General features: G+C 34.4%; 3 protein-coding genes across 3 annotated transcripts; 1 reads left to right on the top strand and 2 right to left on the bottom strand.

Annotated features, from left to right (window-relative positions):
* Window positions 1-1,545: 1,545 nt before the first annotated feature.
* On the top strand, window positions 1,546-1,932 carry LOC128989558 (transcription factor Ovo-like 2). Its single transcript, XM_054411458.1, has one exon. It carries the CDS (start codon window positions 1,546-1,548, stop codon window positions 1,930-1,932), a length of 387 nt encoding a protein of 128 aa, XP_054267433.1.
* A 668-nt stretch (window positions 1,933-2,600) lies between these two features.
* On the bottom strand, window positions 2,601-7,306 carry LOC128989557 (probable pseudouridine-5'-phosphatase). Its single transcript, XM_054411457.1, has 4 exons — window positions 7,107-7,306; window positions 4,626-4,844; window positions 3,473-3,705; window positions 2,601-2,780 (listed from the first exon to the last, which is right to left on the bottom strand). Exons 1-4 carry the CDS (start codon window positions 7,168-7,170, stop codon window positions 2,601-2,603), a joined length of 696 nt encoding a protein of 231 aa, XP_054267432.1. The 5' UTR covers window positions 7,171-7,306.
* Window positions 7,307-8,311: 1,005 nt separating this feature from the next.
* Window positions 8,312-15,554, bottom strand: LOC128988586 (probable pseudouridine-5'-phosphatase). Its single transcript, XM_054409993.1, has 5 exons — window positions 15,401-15,554; window positions 13,683-13,759; window positions 11,627-11,845; window positions 10,596-10,828; window positions 8,312-8,999 (listed from the first exon to the last, which is right to left on the bottom strand). The coding sequence occupies exons 2-5, from the start codon at window positions 13,738-13,740 to the stop codon at window positions 8,820-8,822; spliced, it is 690 nt and encodes a 229-aa protein (XP_054265968.1). The 5' UTR covers window positions 13,741-13,759; window positions 15,401-15,554; the 3' UTR covers window positions 8,312-8,819.
* Window positions 15,555-17,836: the final 2,282 nt, after the last annotated feature.

The following is a 17,836-nucleotide window of genomic DNA, read 5'->3' as shown; positions in this document are numbered from 1 at the left end:
AACAAATCTTATTTCAACGTCTGAAAATTTCTCACTGTTCAGGAATTTCTAGTTTTGGCCAACACGATTAATGAGTACCCAAAAACTATAAAGCCAGTCGTTGGATGTGTATGAGTAAAATATATATATGGTGACTCAGCATAGTCATAGGATTATTGGGAATGGGCATACGGGAGGGACGATGGCTAAAGGTGTGGTGACGTCATATGTAGTGGCTAATGTCTTCTCTTGAGGCAACATGATTACCGTAACGAGACAATGTGATTCCAGCGGTGTTCGTGGCATAGTTGGTAGCGCATCGGACTAGAGATCTGGAGGTCTCGGGTTCCAAACCCGTCCGGCGACATTAACTTTTTGTCAAAGATTTTGCTTTATTTGATTTTGATCTTATATCTTTTTATATTACGGTATCAGCAAGTTTGGTTGGTTAGGTTATAACAGTTTAATTTTATAATACAAAATTTTAAATTTTTTTTAAATTAAAAATTATAAGTAGGCCTAAACATTCATTTCATTTTTGTCTTATATATTTTTTATATTATCAGCAAGTTTGGTTGGTTAGGTTAGGTTATGGCAGTTTAATTTTATACTTAATTTAAATTTTTCAACTTAGCGGTTCTAGCGGCGAACGCTGACACTATATTAGCCATCGTCCCTCCCGTGTGGCCCACCGGGATTATTGTACATCAAACAATAGATTTGACGTGTGTTTGGGATGGATGAAATGCCTTTACTTGTAGCATTGTTGTTGACTACTGTCAGCTGATAAGTCAGAATAATTAACTAGAAACCCAATAATCAAACCTCAGAAACTTAAAATCAAACTTTCCTTAGCTGTTAGAAAGTAGCTAGCAGTGTGATTTGCATTTTAACATACAAGCTTAAATCACAGAATCCTGAAGCACCCCTTTTTGTCAATGTTGGGGTTGAACAATATTATATGTTTGATAATATTAGAATCCTTTACCAAATTGTAAATTTTTTTTAAATATGTTTTGCTTGTCATGTATTCCTATTTACAAATGCAACATTTTTATGCTCTTTCTGTTGTGTATGTATAAAATATTTGCTAAACTTAACTTATTCAAATCTGGATCTTTTCTAGTTTTTGGTTTGCTAAAAAATTTAAACTAATGTTATTATGATGGCAGGTTATTTCAGAATAAAGAGTATGAAAAGTCACTTTTGCAACAGTTTTCCGGAAGAACATGAACAGAAGTCATTTACACAGATTTGCAAGGTCAACCTGTAAAATGTTAAATTGAAAAAAAATTAAATAAAGAGGTGGTGATAGTTTAAATCCAATCAAATTTTTGCAGGCAAATCTATGTAGATTATTTTTTTATTTCTGAGCAGTAAAACCAATATTTATTATATTCAATTCTTCTTTCCTAATTTTGGTCACCTCTGAATTATAAATTGATCTAAAACCACAGGCAACGATAATAATAAAGATGATTATTTTTTAGGTGTAAACCAAACCTAATTCAACACCAGGCCATTCATACTGGGATTAGGAACCACAAGTGTCCGGTGTGTGGGAAGATGTTCTCGAGGCCGTTTTTTCTCAAGACCCATTTGCGAGTGCACACTGGCGAACGACCGTATGAATGTGACATTTGTCAGAAGCGGTTTACACAGCTGACGGACATGAGGCGGCATCGTAAGCGGCACAACAAACCAACATCGCGGATGGAGCGGAGGCCTCTCTCAAACTGTGTGAAAGAACTAGGAGTCGAATACGAGGAGGTGACTGAAGAGATCATATACGTTGCGGTTGACGACGAGGATCTCGTGGGACAAACCTTTGAGGTTATGACGGAAGAGGAGATCCCCATGATGGTGCAAACTGACGACGGAACCTATGAGACATACCCCGTGGAGACGGTTGAAGTAAAGTACGAAACAGTGGAAACCAGCCAACATCGGTAAAGACTGTAGAATAGTTGATTTTAACAATTTTAATAAATAATTTTTAAGTATAATGTGTATTTTTGTTATTTTAAAATTTAAAAAATTACTTCAGTCCATTGCTCGAGTGAAAAACCAAACATAAAGATGCGCAATACCAAATAAGGCTAGTGGGGCAGATGGTAGAACAGCTGTCAGGCTCAGGTGAACACATTTTCCTAGCTCCGGGTTGATGTCGGTTAAATATGATGATATAACCGCAGCGCAGCGTTTAGTTAGGCAAAAGTAATCACAACTCAGTTTATGAAATGCTTGTAAAATGTAAACATACTTATATAATCATGCAAATCAAATTATGTTTATTAGAACATAACATACAGAGTCTACAGATAAATGTACAGGTACTTTCTCATTCTTCTTGTAATATTATCAAATTTCCTTTCTTAAAACTAAATAACAGTCTTAGGAATGGACGTTTGATAATATTTTAAGAACGATGAAAGAAGCACCTGTACGTTATGTGCTAATAAACATGATTCGATGATCACCAAGAGCTGGTTTTTCACTTGCACAAGCACTGTCTGTTTTTAAGAAATTATTAGGATAATGACTGATCCAACACAAATTTTGTTACTGTTGACATCACATTTCACAGATTATAATAAAACATTTCGTCGGTTTTATCCAGTTCAATCATCATACCGAGGGAGTCCAAACATTTCAGGTACAAAATCGTTTAAAGTTTGAAGTACCACAGTAGCTTCTTTTTGTTTTTCCGGAGTTACAAGTCCTTCAGGAACCATAACAACTTGCATTCCTGCTGCCTTGGCGGCCAAGACACCATTGTACGAGTCTTCAAATACTAAGCACTGAAAAAAATATATGTTTTACATAATTTAAATTAAAATTCTAAAAAAATTAAATATAATATGTTCTTATTTATAAATTGTGTTTGTGTACTTTGTTCTGGTACAATTAATAAAAAGATAGCTAGTCGTAGGTAGTGAAGACACAGACTAGTACAAGAGAAATTTCTAATTTGGAGAACATTTTTAGGGCTACAAAATTTTACGTTTATGAATGCAAAAAATTAGAACAAATTCAAGTTTTGTATTTGTCATAGTACATGTTCATTATCAGCTGCTCTATACAGATCAAGAGAATTTGGACTTTTTCTTTGAGGCAATGTTGTAAATAAACCTGTGAGTTGGAGAAAATGAATTCAAGTGTGAAGTTATTATGCTGTAGTTCCGAGCATACTGAAGAATATCCGGAAGGTTTACAGTCGCATATTTTAAAACTCAGTGAAACTATTTTCATTTAAAATGTACAATTTTGCACGTTTTCTATAGGTAAATGAGTCTAGTGGTGATTTTAGCCTCCACCTTTTATCTACTGTGATAAAATTAAAAAAATCTCATTTCCATCTTTTACATTGTTAATCTGATTAAGCACTAAATTTGTTTAAATTCTGTTTGGGATGGTTATCTAAAAATTGGAATAGAACTTTTATTGTCAATCTCAGTATTCCTGCAATTAAAAGAATTAGGATTTAACTTGCCTTTTTTGGATTGGGAGAGTCACAGAATCTTCTGGCAGTCACGTAGAATATATCAGGTGCAGGTTTGCCATTGACCACTTCTCTGTCTGAACTGCCCAGGACCATGTGACTGAAGAACGAACATAGTTCAGAGTACCTCTTCAACTTGAGGGCGCAAGTTTCTTTCCCACTACTTGTTGCTAGAGCCATTGGTATTTTTTTCTTGTGGCAGTATCTAAGTAGCTTTTCAGCTCCTATGTTCGGAAAAACGTATTAAAACTAGAAGACGTCGGATTTGTTCAGTGAACTTTGAATTAAATCATTTTAGAGACAAAAGCTTAGTTGTAACTTAAATAAGACAATTAATTGAGTTTGAATTTTCTTATCCTACATATTTTTCACTACACTACTGTGAAATCACATATTTTTTTATATGTTTTAATTAATGATTTTAACTAATAACTCAGTTATGGGGTACCTCTTAGGGGGGTGGCCCTGCCCTGGCCCTCCTAGAAGTTGGAGGAAAATCATAAACGTATGCATATCAACTTTTCATATATTTATTTATATTTGATATGCACATCGATTTAAAGGTCTTAATTAGTAGAATACAATGCCACAAATTTGAGGCCAAAAGAACAACTGAGTAAAACATGGCAGCAGTTCAAAGATTCAAAATGGCTGATTCAAGATATCTTTGAACGGCTGCCATTTTCGACTCGGTTATCTGTTTCGAGTTTAAATTTGTGGCATTGTATTCTACTAATTAAGACCTTTTAAATGAGGTCACAACATGGGTCTTTACATTTGAAAATTGCCCCCTATCTACCCTTAAAGGGGAAAGTGGGCCAAATTTTAATTTCTTGCAAAAAGCTAGAAAAGTCATCATATAAATGATATGTTGAAGTTGCAAAATTTTATCTTACACCGTTTAATATATTTTTGGGCAACACCCTGTATAAGTAAGTACATGTTAGGTATTAAATTATTATTCAATGTACAATTTCTACATTATTGAAATCCCAGTAACTGATTATTAGTTTCATAACAATAGACTGCCACTTTTAAGATTAAACTTTTCAATGGTAGACTATTGCAACACAATGTTGAAGACAATGTAAATGGATGCAACAATAACTGCAGAAAATCATTGGATGAATTAATTATATTGTACCTGGTTTTAACTCTGCTCTTTCCAAAGCCTCTTTGAAATAAGCAAAACATTCCTTAGCCAGTTCATCAGGAGTAACCGGTAAGTTTAATTCCTCCACCAATATCCTGTAAGTATCTTGCTCTTTTGAACCGACCACTTTAAGCTTAACTTCGTCAGTATAAACTTTGCCATATTTTCGCAATATGTCTTCCATTCCATGTTGGTATATTGACTCTGTGTCTGAAAATAAATATTATATATTTTGCTAAGAGCTCAGTAAATTATAGTCAGGGGGATTAGGGTATTTGGAAAAACACCAATAAAACATTGTATAAACAAGCTTTGATTAATTGTTACTACTGTGTATCTTGCCTCAAAAGGTTACTCAAAAAAGTATAAATACCCCGGCACAGCAAACCTGCAAACTATGTAAATTTCCGTTTGTATGAATGGATTTTTACTTAAATATTTTTTATTATATGTCTGATTTATTTTATACTAGCTGTACCCGCGGGCTTTGCCCCGTTTAACTTCATAAGTGACCTCGTTCGCACGTCCTGGTTGAAGTTCGTTCGCTACGCTCACTCACCTTTACGTTGGAGCTCGTTCGCTACGCTCACTCACCTTTTGGTTGCAAATTAGCTGTTGTCATAAATTTAAAAACAAATAATAGTGCTGCACCCTGTTGGTAATCCTTGTAACTTTAATGCTTGCTATTGAACATCATAGAACAGAACCAACTTGTTTAATTGAAACAGCTGTTAAGATTCATTAATTCCATTTAAATATGAGTACTCATACGGTTAATATGGGAAACTCCAGAGCCACTGGGGCGGAGCCCGAGAGTCCGATCAGAATATAAACAACTTAGTTTTCCTATTTAATGCCTAAGGAATCAGTGTACCAAATTTCAGCCTCCTAGGTAAATGGGAAGTAAGAGAATTAGTGATGAGTGAGTGAGTGAGGGCTTTGCCTTTTTCTCAAACGATTCAAACGATTACTTATTAGGTTTAATGAATACCTAGGTTTACTGCTACAGGAAAGGAATAGTTTTTTTTTTTCGTCAAATAATAATAGTTCAGAGTAAAATCAATAAATTTGATCAAAATATATCCATAAGCAAACTAAAACAGTTTACTCTTTCTCCATACCAATAACATAGAAATTTTAAACGTATTTTTTAACCGTCTCTTCAACTGTTTATTGTAAAACAACGCTTCTATATCCAAAACTATTCTTATTCTTAGTATGACAGCTTTTGGGCTTACATAGAGATAAATTTTAATTTAATTACTAGCTGCTGTACCCGTGCTTCGCAACGGGAAGATGTACTATTCCGCCAACATCGTATTTGTCCTACTGTTAACATTAATAAATAACGTAATTTCCATAACTTACGGTTATAGAATCTTTCTTTATTTCCATAATCAATAACATAAATAAACCTACCACATATTTCTGTAAAATATTTTATTTAATTTTTTTGGATCAGCTGTCTGAAATTGTGATATAAGCATTTAATAACTTCCTGATCAGCATTACACGTGTTATTATATTTACGGAAAGTAAATAAAAGAAATGTCTTATAACACTTAAAACATATATTTACGCTTATACTGTTACTCAAAAGACGGTAAATACACATAAAAGATGGTAAATGGTGATCGATTTTGATTGGACACTCCAATCCTCATCAGACCAAATAAATAGGCAAAATGACTACTGACATTCGTCATTATACTGTTATTCCCCTATTGGGTCTGATGATGATTGGAGTGTCCAATCTAAATAGATCACCACTTACCATCTTTTATGTATATTTACTGTCTTGTGAGTAACAGTATAAGCGTAAATATATGTTTTAAGTGTTAAAAGACGTTTCTTTTATTTACTTTCCATAAGCACTTAGCAGTTCTGACTGTTTACATTGAAATGTCAAAGCAAAGGTAAACAAAGATTGTGAATGTTCTCATGCTTCCATGGAGACCAATTAATATTTACTTTTGAAAACCACCTAAAAACTTTGGACATCCAAGGGGCGTAGCCCGAGAGGAACTCAGGGAAGTGAGTAGTCCTATGACATTCCTTGGTATGTGGACAATCTTTGTGCTTAATTTGGGCTGTATAGGTTTTAGTATTTTAGTCATGGCAGCCGGACAGACAGACTGACATGACACCAGCTCAATTTTATAATCCTTATATAACGTGAAGGCGATTTCGACGAAACACTTCTCCGTTAATAATGGATGGATTTTTACAAGCAATGTGTCAAAATTAAGTATTTTTTGTGTAGATGCCCTCTTTCCCCTTTCACCAATTCCTGTAATAAAATTCCTCGAGCTTTGCCCCACTGGCCATCAAAATTTCAATGTATTTTGTTTTCATAATGCCTGTAATACTTTGCAATTGCTCGAATTCGAGCAACAGGTGAATTAGTAGTATAGATATTTTGTTTTATGGTAGTAAAATCGTACAGTTGCTCTATTTCCTAAAACCACTTACCAAGTAAAAGTCCATCCAGATCAAAAATCACATGTGTAACGGGTGTAGTACTCAACTGCTGCATTGTTTTAGGTAATTATTTTGTCCCCAGTGTCCAACTATTGTTGATGATCCAGGTATATTAAATTTTGTTCAATTTAAAACCAAGATAGTTTCAATTTTTTTCTTATAAAACAATCAGGGATCAAATGCTACAGTAGGCTTACTGTTTAAACTTAGTTACACTTTGAAACACAAACACATACAGGCTTGAACAAATTGTCTATATTTAATTCATTTGACAGATAATACAAATTGTTTTAGATAAGGCATCAATATATTACCAAACTAAACCCCTCGAGTGAAAACTTATTGTTGAACTTTCAGAAGTATTTATATAATTTATGCAATTATTTCAAACTCATAATAATTTTAATGTTGAAAACCCTTGATATGCTACACCACAAATATGTGATGTATGCCTATAATTTCAATTTAGTTTAGGTGAATAATTAATTGTGGAAGTGTCATGTGAACCAAGTGTAATATTAATACAACAAGCAATGGAATGCCACATTTTAGACTGGTAGCTGATGTTGGTGTTCTGCTTAGCTTTGTTCTGGAACTAGTTGACTAGTTGATCTGGATGACTGAAGGTAAGTAACCATCAATAGTGTCAGACCCAGTGCAGTAACAATGTCCACAAAAATACTTGTCCTTGTTGCTTTCATTTTGAGAAGATCTATGTTTGGTCATTGTATCAAGGAAATATCAGTTGAACACTTGGGCTATTTTTGTAAACATAATTTCTGTTTGTTGTTTTTGCATTAATTTTGTATATTAATTTTGCAACTTTATACACAACTAGCTGTACCCGCGGGCTCCGTTTAACTTCTTAATTTTCAAGATGAGCTCGTTCGCTTGGCTCAATCACGTCCTGACACATATCATATTTTTCCTACAGTTACTATAAAACATATAAATAATTAGTCTTTCAAACACTGGTCAACATGTTTTTAGGTTAGGTTAAATCCAGACATTGAACGAAATGGGAAACGCTGCACCAGCTGATCGTGGTCGCAATATCTTTAAGTGTTGCCAACTTATTTTCAAACGTACACGTATTACGTGCTTAATAGAAGCACACTGTCAGGAGCCTAGTTTATAATACTGTATCTTATTATTAAATAACTTGGAGATATTAAATGAAATAAAACAATTTAACATTACAATTTTAACAAATATATTTCAACAATTTTTACATTAACAAACAACAACAAATAGATACTGCTATCCTAAGAAATGGTTAAACACAACATTAAGTAAAAATATGAAAACAGTAACAACATAAAACTTTGGTCGGATAACATCAACCTTATCCCTATGGTGGATTCTGTTTATACAAATTGACAAAAGTGTCTAAAGACTCACTTGAAAAAAATGTTGGTTTAGAATTAAAATACACTTTAAAGCTGGATTTTCCTAGGCACGGAAGCGGAGCGCGTACTCCTCTTGTCTTAGGTACCGGTACTGTACTTAGGTTACTGTTTTCCTACAAGCGGAGCGGAATGCCATGTTAATCGCTTTTCCGCTCTACGCCCTCCGCTCCCTCTTCCGCATCTAGGAAAACACGGCTTTACTGGCTTTAGCAACAGTTTCTGTGTTACCTAACATAGAGTACATTATTGTATAAAATTATTAACAGCTGGATCTTCAATAAATGTTTACAACCAACTAACTGTCATAGGCAGGTAGGCCAAAATGTTCTGGAGTGAACTCTTCTAAAGAACTCAATACGACTGTTGCTGTTTTTCTAATTTCCTCAGATATTTTATCTTCAGGAACCATCACCACCTGCATGCCAGCGGCTCTAGCTGCCTTCACTCCATTGTACGAATCTTCAAAAACTAAACACTGTTAAAACAAAAAAAAAATAGTTTAATTTCATGTTGTTTATAACAAGTTTACTATCAAAGCTTGTTAGACCAAGATGGTTTTGATTTTTTTTTTTTTTAACTTGGGTCAATTGTATTGTAGGCTCAAAATAAAAGTATTTTTATACAAGTTGTGTTAAAAATCCAAGTAATCGTTTTATCTAGTCTAAAATGGATCAAATAAAAATTACCTGAAAACTCACAAAGGAGGACCTAAAAAGGCATATTTTTTATGGGATTGTGGAACATTTTGTTGTGTTTATTAGCTGGCTTCTAACATTAACTAAAATTCAATAAATACAAAAAGTGTAATGGCACGCTTGCCCAACCAAGACGAAATCTCCGCTAGCAGTTGTATTCCTTGTGTCTAGAGCACGGCCACAACATTGACTATGACGAATTCATGCCAAGCTTCAGTGTCGAGATAGACTTTGAAGACTTAAGACTGTTTTAGCATTTGTATCATAAGGAAATAAAATCAATACTGGGTGATTTCAAAGTTGGCTACCAGGTCTACAAAAGGAGAGTCTTTGCAAAATTAAATGGAGAACTAACTAAATCAATTTGAAGATATATTGACGGGCCTCTTTTTAAAAGGCATACAAAAACTCTAGAGTCAAAATCAAGCTGCAACATAGCAGAAGTAATCATCAATCCCTAAACCGCACAAAACAATACAGGTACATTTATTGTAAAACTGGCCGTAAGTGGATGGTCGTGGTCGGGCTAGTGCGCTGTTGCCCTAAAATATTTTAGCCTTGGTTAAAAATTAATTTCCTAATCCTTTGGTCAAAAGAAAACATATTGTCAAGCATTGGACGGATCCAGAATATATAGGACTAGGGCTGTATGCAAAATCGACAACTCCCTTTGCTGGAGAGTTAACAAAATGTTAAATAGCAAAACAGAGTGAAATTATTGATAGTGTGTATCCCACCTTTTTCTTGGAAAAACGCAAAAGATTATTCAAAAGTAATATGAAATTATCAAAGTTGGATTTGGGAATGTGGTTAACAAATGTCATTTTGTTACATTAACAATAGTTATTTGTGCAACTAGTGAGAAAAGTCAGCAATTGACTCACTCGAGAGAAATTGCTCTCTCGAGTGAGGCAATTGTACTTTGCACTCGAGTTGCACATTATATTTTTCCTACAGTTACCATAAAACAAATAAATTGGTGAAGAAACGTAACATATTTTTACACAGAAGTGAACTTTTAATATAACATTTAATGTGAAGTGACAAATACAACAGTACAACAGCTGACCAGCTGATTTACAGCCAGTGCTGCCAACGTATTTCGCGCGCATACGACGTTGTCTGCATGTTACGCGCTCACTATTTCGTGCCTACACGCTGCAAATCTGGGGTGAGACAAAGTAATTAGAGTGAGACAATGTTAACATTGTCTCACTGATGAGAGAATTGGCCACTTTGCTTTCTCAAATCAGTGAGAGAACATGTACATTGTTAGGTAACTGTAGGAAAAAAACCTTTTTAATGCATAAAACATGCATGGTAAAGAACTTTGGTTTTGTAATAAGATATTTAAAATAAATGTATCCACGCCTTACTTTTTCTGGACTTGGGACGTCTTTGAATCTTCGCGCAGCAACATAGAAAATGTCGGGCGCAGGTTTACCCTTGACTACCTCGCTGTCTGAGCTTCCCATGACGATGTGACTGAAGTAAGAACACAACAGGGAGTATCTCTTCAACTTGACCTCACAAGTCTCTTGTCCACTACTAGTAGCCACAGCCATCGGAACTCTTTTGGAGTGGAAATGTTGAATTAAGCGTTCTGCACCTTGAACAATCTTAGAAATTGAAAAAACTATGTCTGAAATAGGTTTTTTTATAAAATTAAATGGCTTCACGTTATAACTGTTTAAGTAATATACTACTACCTACATCCCAGCAAATAAAGGCTACTGATTGGAGTGTAAACTTAATATCTTTTATAACTGGTCTTGCTATTGATATATCCTCAAATGAGTGTCAAAGATCATCGTCATAAATTAAAACGATTTGATCTTTATTTGTTGTCTAGGTTTAAAATAGTTAAAAGTTAGTGTTTGAAAATTACTAACAGGCAAAATAAACCAAACATGTAAGAAAAGAAGAACAAAATTATTGTATAACACTTTTTCAGGAATTATACGTGTCCAAAATGAACAGATTTGTTGTAAGATTAAAGAGGGCCATCCTCTAGGGCAGGGGTCTTTAAACTACCGACCCTGGGCCACATCCGACCTGCAGAAAGGCCAGCATTGGCCAATGAATAAATATTTCATAGCAAGCAACGATGATATCCCGCCATTGCCTAAACATCTGTGTTCTGGTGGTATCGGGCGGTATCGTGATCGTTTTCGCGACAACATTCGTTTTGTTGCCATATTTTGCATTCTTGGTGAAACTGTGATCATTTAACGGTCAAGGCAACACACTTATGTGACCATATCTTGTTGTCTGCCAACTCAACACCCAATTTAACATTACAAGTTCATGGAACTATACAGTAAAAAAATACTCTACAAATAACTTTAATATTAAAGTAGGGTTGCAGGTCACTTAGTAAACAAATCAATATGAGATCAGGACCTACCTGGTTTTAGTTCTGCATTGGCAAGTGCAACAGTAAAGTGTGACAAGTATTCTTTGGAAAATTCTTCCAATGATAAGGGTAGCTTCAGCTCTTCGTGGAGTATTTTTAAGAACTCTTGTTCCTTTGTACCCATTGCTTTTAGTCTCAGGTCATCTGAATAGGATTTACCAAACTTGGCTAAAATTTTGACCACTCCTTCTTTGTAGATAGTTTCAGTATCTGAAAGTTAAGGATTTAGTTCATAACTATGTACCTGGGTAGTGGAGCGGTTATTACACATACTAATCATTATCAATCAGAAAGCGTACAAGTTTATCTTATAAAAATTACAAGGGTGTAACATCGAGCACAAGGGCCTATAGTCCAACATCAATAGGGGGTTGAGTATGCACTGAAAGTGTTACTCTTTTTTACTTTTGATTGTTGTTGGGGGCTTCTTGGAGATGACAAAAACCGATGTTGTCACCCTCCCAGCAGGTGCACAACTTGGGGGGAGGGGGGAAGGTGCTCTGAGATGTGTTTTAGAAAATCGCTCATATCCCGTGAACTAGACACGATTAAAAAAGAGCTCTGAACGGCATTGTAAACTTATTACCAACTTCGTTTGCTTGAAAAGAATATCAAGGAAAAGCCCCGTATCTATGATATTAATTGAATTATTTAACAATTTATTTAAAAATTTGATTTAAAAACCCTAAATAACGTTAAACTACCCTTTAAAAGAATTTTAAAACAACAAACAGTACAGTTTTTCATCATGCACAATATGTTTAACACACTAAAGTGACTTTATATGGTAATTATATCGAAATATTACAAGGTTATGCGAGGTTTCCGATAAAGCAGCACGGTGACGCCGCTGCGCGGCAGAAATCAACATGTAGTACAAACTTGTAAAAATTGGGTAGGTACTGAAAGTGTAACGCATTTTGACTTTTGATTGTTGTTGGGGGCACTTTGGAGATGACAAAAACCGATGTTGTCGCCCTCCTAGCAGGTGCACACTTGGTGGGAGGGGGGGGGGAAGTAGCGCTGAGGTGAGTTCTAGAACTTTGCTCATATCTCGTTATCTAGACACGATAGAAACATGTTTTAAATGGCATTGTATTACAAACCGCATCTGCTTTAAAGATTTTACAATGAAAAATCCCATACCAATGATAATAATGAGTAATTTAACATTTTATTTGAAATAAAAAATTTTAAGTCAAAATACCGTTTAACTACCTAGGCCTACACAACTCCCATAAAACAATGAATAGTACTGTGTTTGGAGTGTATTCTATGTTCAACACTTGAATTACAAAACACTACCGTAAGTGTTCTTTCCTTAAAATAATATGTACGAGTATGTATGAGTTCTTGAGTTAGCAAGAAAATAATTATAAGCTGTTTGTAACACCAGGCTTTTTTAAGTATAAAATTTAAACAAAAATCTAGGTACAGCTACCAATGAAAATGCTTCAGTTTGAAATGTTTCTATCGTGTCTGGTTCATGAAATGAGCGATATTGTAGAACGCACCTCCACACTACTTCCCCCTCCCAACAAGTTGTGCACCTGCTGGGAGGGCGACAACATCAGTTTTTGTCCTCTTATAGATGCCCCAAATAACATTAAAAGTAAAAAAGCAAGGGGGTTCCCGTCATTCATCTTGTCACAATAATTTACATAATTGGTTTTACATTAGGCTACCGGTACCTGTTAACTTATCAGTTCCTAATTGTTTCAAGCAAGGGGGTTCCCGTCATTCATCTTGTCACAATAATTTACATAATTGGTTTTACATTAGGCTACCGGTACCTGTTAACTTATCAGTTCCTAATTGTTTCAAGCAAGGGGGTTCCCGTCATTCATCTTGTCACAATAATTTACATAATTGGTTTTACATTAGGCTACCGGTACCTGTTAACTTATCAGTTCCTAATTATTTCATAGAAGTGGGGCTACTACTATCAATTTTCATACCTTTTTACATTGGGCCACTACCTACCTAAATAATCTAGGCTAGTAAGAAGTTGTTTGATTAAGAAAGAAATTGAATAAATATTACTCACCTAAAAGAAGTCCATCCAAATCAAATATTACATGAGAAACTGGTATCAAATCTGCCATGTTCTGATGACTTACTTATCTGGAATTAAAAGTTTAAAAAGTTTGCAGATTTGGTAGAACACTTGTAATAAAAAAATATATACATAGGCTAACTAAACTACTTTATGATGGTAAAATATATTAATTTGTTGGGTACAGTTCTGCAGAGAACCTGAGACATTTTATTGGATGAAACGATATATATCAGTCTATCTAATTCGATGTATTGATTAGAAAATTTTTTTATTTTTTCCCAAAAACATGATTCATGATGTTTAAGGTTTTTTTCATATTTATTTCATGAATATTACAACCATCAATATTTAACCAAAAATTGTTTTAAATCTTCAAGTGACGGTTTATACGATACGGTAACCACGTCATATAAATCAAAAATTCATTCTTCCAGTCTTCCATGTTGTTATTCTTAAACATCTTAGAAAATAACCAAGATAAGGATAAAATAAAGAAAAAGATTCATTAATGTTTTGGTTTTAGCAAATTTTCCTAGATAGGGAAATAGCTAAGTATCTACTCGCTATCGGCCCAGGACCGATTAACTTTTTCAATTTGATGTCCTCAGAGGCCAAAAAAGCCATTGGTTCAAATTTGTATATAAGCTTATGTATTTTTTAAAGAGGTTGGCGGCCTCTTTTAACCTTGCATTTGCCGGTCCAAATAGACTACAGATCTGTGCATGGAACCAATCCAACAAAGCAAGGGGTGAACCGGTACAGTACAAAGGTGAACTGTACTGATAAAATGTTTGCGGCAGTTGACCAGGATCCGAGCCCACGACACGCTGCCTTGGGCCCAAAGTCCCTGACGCTACCAACTCAGCCACTGACTCACCTATACCTATATATGTCCGTGAACGCGATAACTTGAGTACGGTAATTTTTGTACGAAAAGTGTAAGGCAGGATAAACTTGAATGAGTTCGCGAACCAGCATGATCGGACCATGGGAAGGGGGGTTTATGGAGGATTTTATGGGGTAAAAAATAAGCATTGCATTTAGACACGTGATCACTGGTCTCAAATCTTTCCCTCGAGAACAGCCATTTCAGTACCGCCCACTTTCTGCCGATCTAGTCCAGTTAAACCGATGTGCTGATAGAAACTGTCCAGTTAAAGAGATGTAATTTCCACTGTGTGTAGACCAGTTAAACCGATGTCCGGTTAAAAGGTGTCCAGAAAACAGGGAGTCTACTTTTTTAAGCTAGGTAGGCCTATTGATATTTTTCAAAAAATGCACTAAGTTATTAGTTTCCTTGTTGCAGCAAACCTAGGTAGCCTACTCATTAAACCTAATATTATTTAAGTAGGCCTACCATACTTAGATTTAATTGAGAATCAATTCAGACAAATGGAAATTTGCTTAGTCGGCATGTTTGCTGTGGCAGGGATATTTATTTATATTGTAACTTATAGCATAGGCCTAGTTAAATTCAGTAACTTACAATATTCCTAGTATCGAACCGAATACATATCGATATTTATCAATTTATCGTTAGGCCTATTTAAATCCGAAAATATTATTGCAGGTTCTCGTGGAGGTGGAACTGTACCCAATTAGTTTGGTAAAGACTACTTTAGAAATAAGTTAAACATTATCTGGCCTAAATTTTTGTTGCTTTGCTAAGAAACTTAGGTACCTAGCTTACTCTTGCCTGACATTACCTTTGTGTTGGATATGAAAGTTGTTAGATGTAGCCTAATTGCTCTTAAGTTTAATTTATTAATTTGACTGCTATTTGGACTAAGGAAAATTTTCAATTAAATTTGACCACAGGAAAATTTCTTAACATAGTTTTGTTTGACTAAACATACATTAATAATTATTGATGTATGATGTATGTTAAGTTAAATTTAAAAAAAAGTTAAGTTAAAACTCAAATATAATCACAATTACATAGTCAGTCATGTCTATGTTTATTTTTATTTACTTTTTAGGTTAGGAAGAAGTTCAAAATCTTTTTACATTGTCACAATTGGCCGGCTTTCCAAGGTATAAAATATGCAACCCTGTGGTTCGATAGGTAACATCTTTTTTCATTTTGATTTCTTTCTTCAGTTTAATAGTCAATGGTTTAATATTGCCATAGATAAAACCATGTTTAATCTATGATAAAACATAGGAGTATGTTTTTTAGGTTTTATCTTTATCTATGATATTGCCATCTAATACTGAACCACGAGCACCTTTAACTCCAGGCAATGAATACAAGCATTTTATTGCTTGCATTTTATTGATTGTATTCATTGCTCCAGGCCGCGGTCTGGTACTGGTAGAATTGGCAACGTTGCAAGTGGTGTTGTCTGTGGTTGTCTAGCGCTAGACGTCCCATAAGATAACATGGCAGACATATGACACCACCTCATTAATTCTCGTATTAATAATTTAAATTTCAATCTATTAACATACATTTATTAAAATATTGAAAATGTAACATTAAAAACCTAAACAATGTCTAATTTGAAAAGCTATTTCTGTACATTTAATTAATGACTTCTTGATTAGCATTGTACGTGTTATTAAATTACCTGAAAAATACAGAAATATATACTTCTAATAACACTTGCAATAATATATTTAACTAATTACACTTATACTGTTGACTTACAAGACGGTATACATGTAGATTCGCCTATTGGGTCTGATGATGATTGGAGTGTCCAATCGAAATCGATCACCACTTACCAACTTTTACATGTATTTACCGTCTTGTAAGTCAACAGTATAAGTCTAAATATATTATTGCAAGTGTTATTAGACGTATATATTTCTGTATTTTTCAGGTACATTTAATTCGAGTAAATATTTTCATAGCCCAGTAAACAAGCTTTTGTATTCTTAAAAAAATACACAAAATACCATTAGCCGGTTCCAAACAAAACAGCTGTTTCAACCCTACTTGCGATGTTGCCACTTCGAAGGCCACGGCCTGTTAAAGGTGGCCTTGACAGAACACTTTCTTAAGTCACATGGCTGCAAAATTATTAACATGGTTATATTCGTTTTAAAAATAGTAACTAGTAACTAATGGTTACAATTTTCAATATAAAGATTGCGATATTATCTGGTGGGATCATTGAGGAAGATCATGGTTGGGCCGTGGCCTGGAGTTAAAGGCGGCCGTGCTCCAGGCCGTGGCCTTTGAAGTGGCAACGCACGGCCGCCTTTAACTCCAGGCCGCGGCCTTCGAACTGGCAACGTAGCAAGTGGTGTTGTAACAGCTGTTTTTTTTTTTTTTTTTTTTTTTTTTTTTTTTGAAGCAGCTTATGGTATTTGTGTATTTACAAAAGATTGGTTACTGGACTATGACAATATTGACTCAGCTTAAAAATGTACAGATATAGATTTTAATTCATGTTGTTTCGGTTTTCAATTCTGTATGTTTTATTTTCAATATTTTAATAGATTTATGTTCATAAATTTAAATCAAAAATTTGCGAATTAATGAGCTGATGTCACATGTCTGCCATGTTATCTTATGGCACGTATGTCACTGAACAACACCACTTGGCGCTTGCGACGTTGCCAATTCTACCAGGCCGCGGCCTGTAGTTAAAGGCGGCCGTGGGCAACGTATGGTTCTAACAGCTGTTTTTTTTTTTTTAAGCAGCTAATGGTATTTGTGTACTTACGAAAGCTTGGGTACCTACATTTTTCTTTTTTAAAAACTTCTTTTTGTGTTCCATGTAACCCCTGTGTATGTTTTATTGGAACAAAATTCAGTTATCAATACCTTTACTGTGGAAAAGTATTGATGTTCCAAGTTATCCCCTTTAGAGGTCTAACACCCATATTTTATTATTTTTTTATATTTATATAAAAATCTTAAAACAAAATCTGATGTGATGAGTGTATAGTAGAAGGCACTACTCAAAGTTTTGAATAGTTATATATTTAAAATTTTAATTAGTTTACAAATTGTTTAGCATTAAAGTTGAAAAGTGTTCCAAGTAGCACCAGTTTACGGTACTGGACTATGAAAATATAGACTCCAATTTAAATGTACATATATAGATTTTCAATTCACATTGTTTTGGTTTTCAATTATGTATGTTTTATTTTCAATATTTTAATAAATTTATGTTCATAAATATAATTTT

Source organism: Macrosteles quadrilineatus, unplaced genomic scaffold, assembly GCF_028750875.1.
Source record: "Macrosteles quadrilineatus isolate MER2022 unplaced genomic scaffold, UCM_ALF_1.0 Scaffold_3__2_contigs__length_128488019, whole genome shotgun sequence".
Taxonomy (NCBI): Eukaryota; Metazoa; Arthropoda; class Insecta; order Hemiptera; family Cicadellidae; genus Macrosteles; species Macrosteles quadrilineatus.
The sequence above is the reverse complement of the archived record's forward strand: the minus strand, read 5'-3'. Positions and strand labels throughout refer to the sequence as shown.

Bases quoted from the DNA above. Each gene is read 5' to 3' on its own strand.
- LOC128988586 (XM_054409993.1), bottom strand. From the start codon at position 13,740: ATGGCAGATTTGATACCAGTTTCTCATGTAATATTTGATTTGGATGGA. The intron at 10,829-11,626 runs GTAGGTCCTGAT...AGATTGTTCAAG, and splicing joins CAATGCAGAACTAAAACCAG to GTGCAGAACGCTTAATTCAA. The intron at 9,000-10,595 runs GTAAGGCGTGGA...TTGTTTTAACAG, and splicing joins ACGTCCCAAGTCCAGAAAAA to TGTTTAGTTTTTGAAGATTC.
- LOC128989558 (XM_054411458.1), top strand. From the start codon at position 1,546: ATGTTCTCGAGGCCGTTTTTTCTCAAGACCCATTTGCGAGTGCACACT.
- LOC128989557 (XM_054411457.1), bottom strand. From the start codon at position 7,170: ATGCAGCAGTTGAGTACTACACCCGTTACACATGTGATTTTTGATCTG. The intron at 3,706-4,625 runs GTACAATATAAT...TTCCGAACATAG, and splicing joins AAGAGCAGAGTTAAAACCAG to GAGCTGAAAAGCTACTTAGA. The intron at 2,781-3,472 runs GCAAGTTAAATC...TATTTTTTTCAG, and splicing joins ACTCTCCCAATCCAAAAAAG to TGCTTAGTATTTGAAGACTC.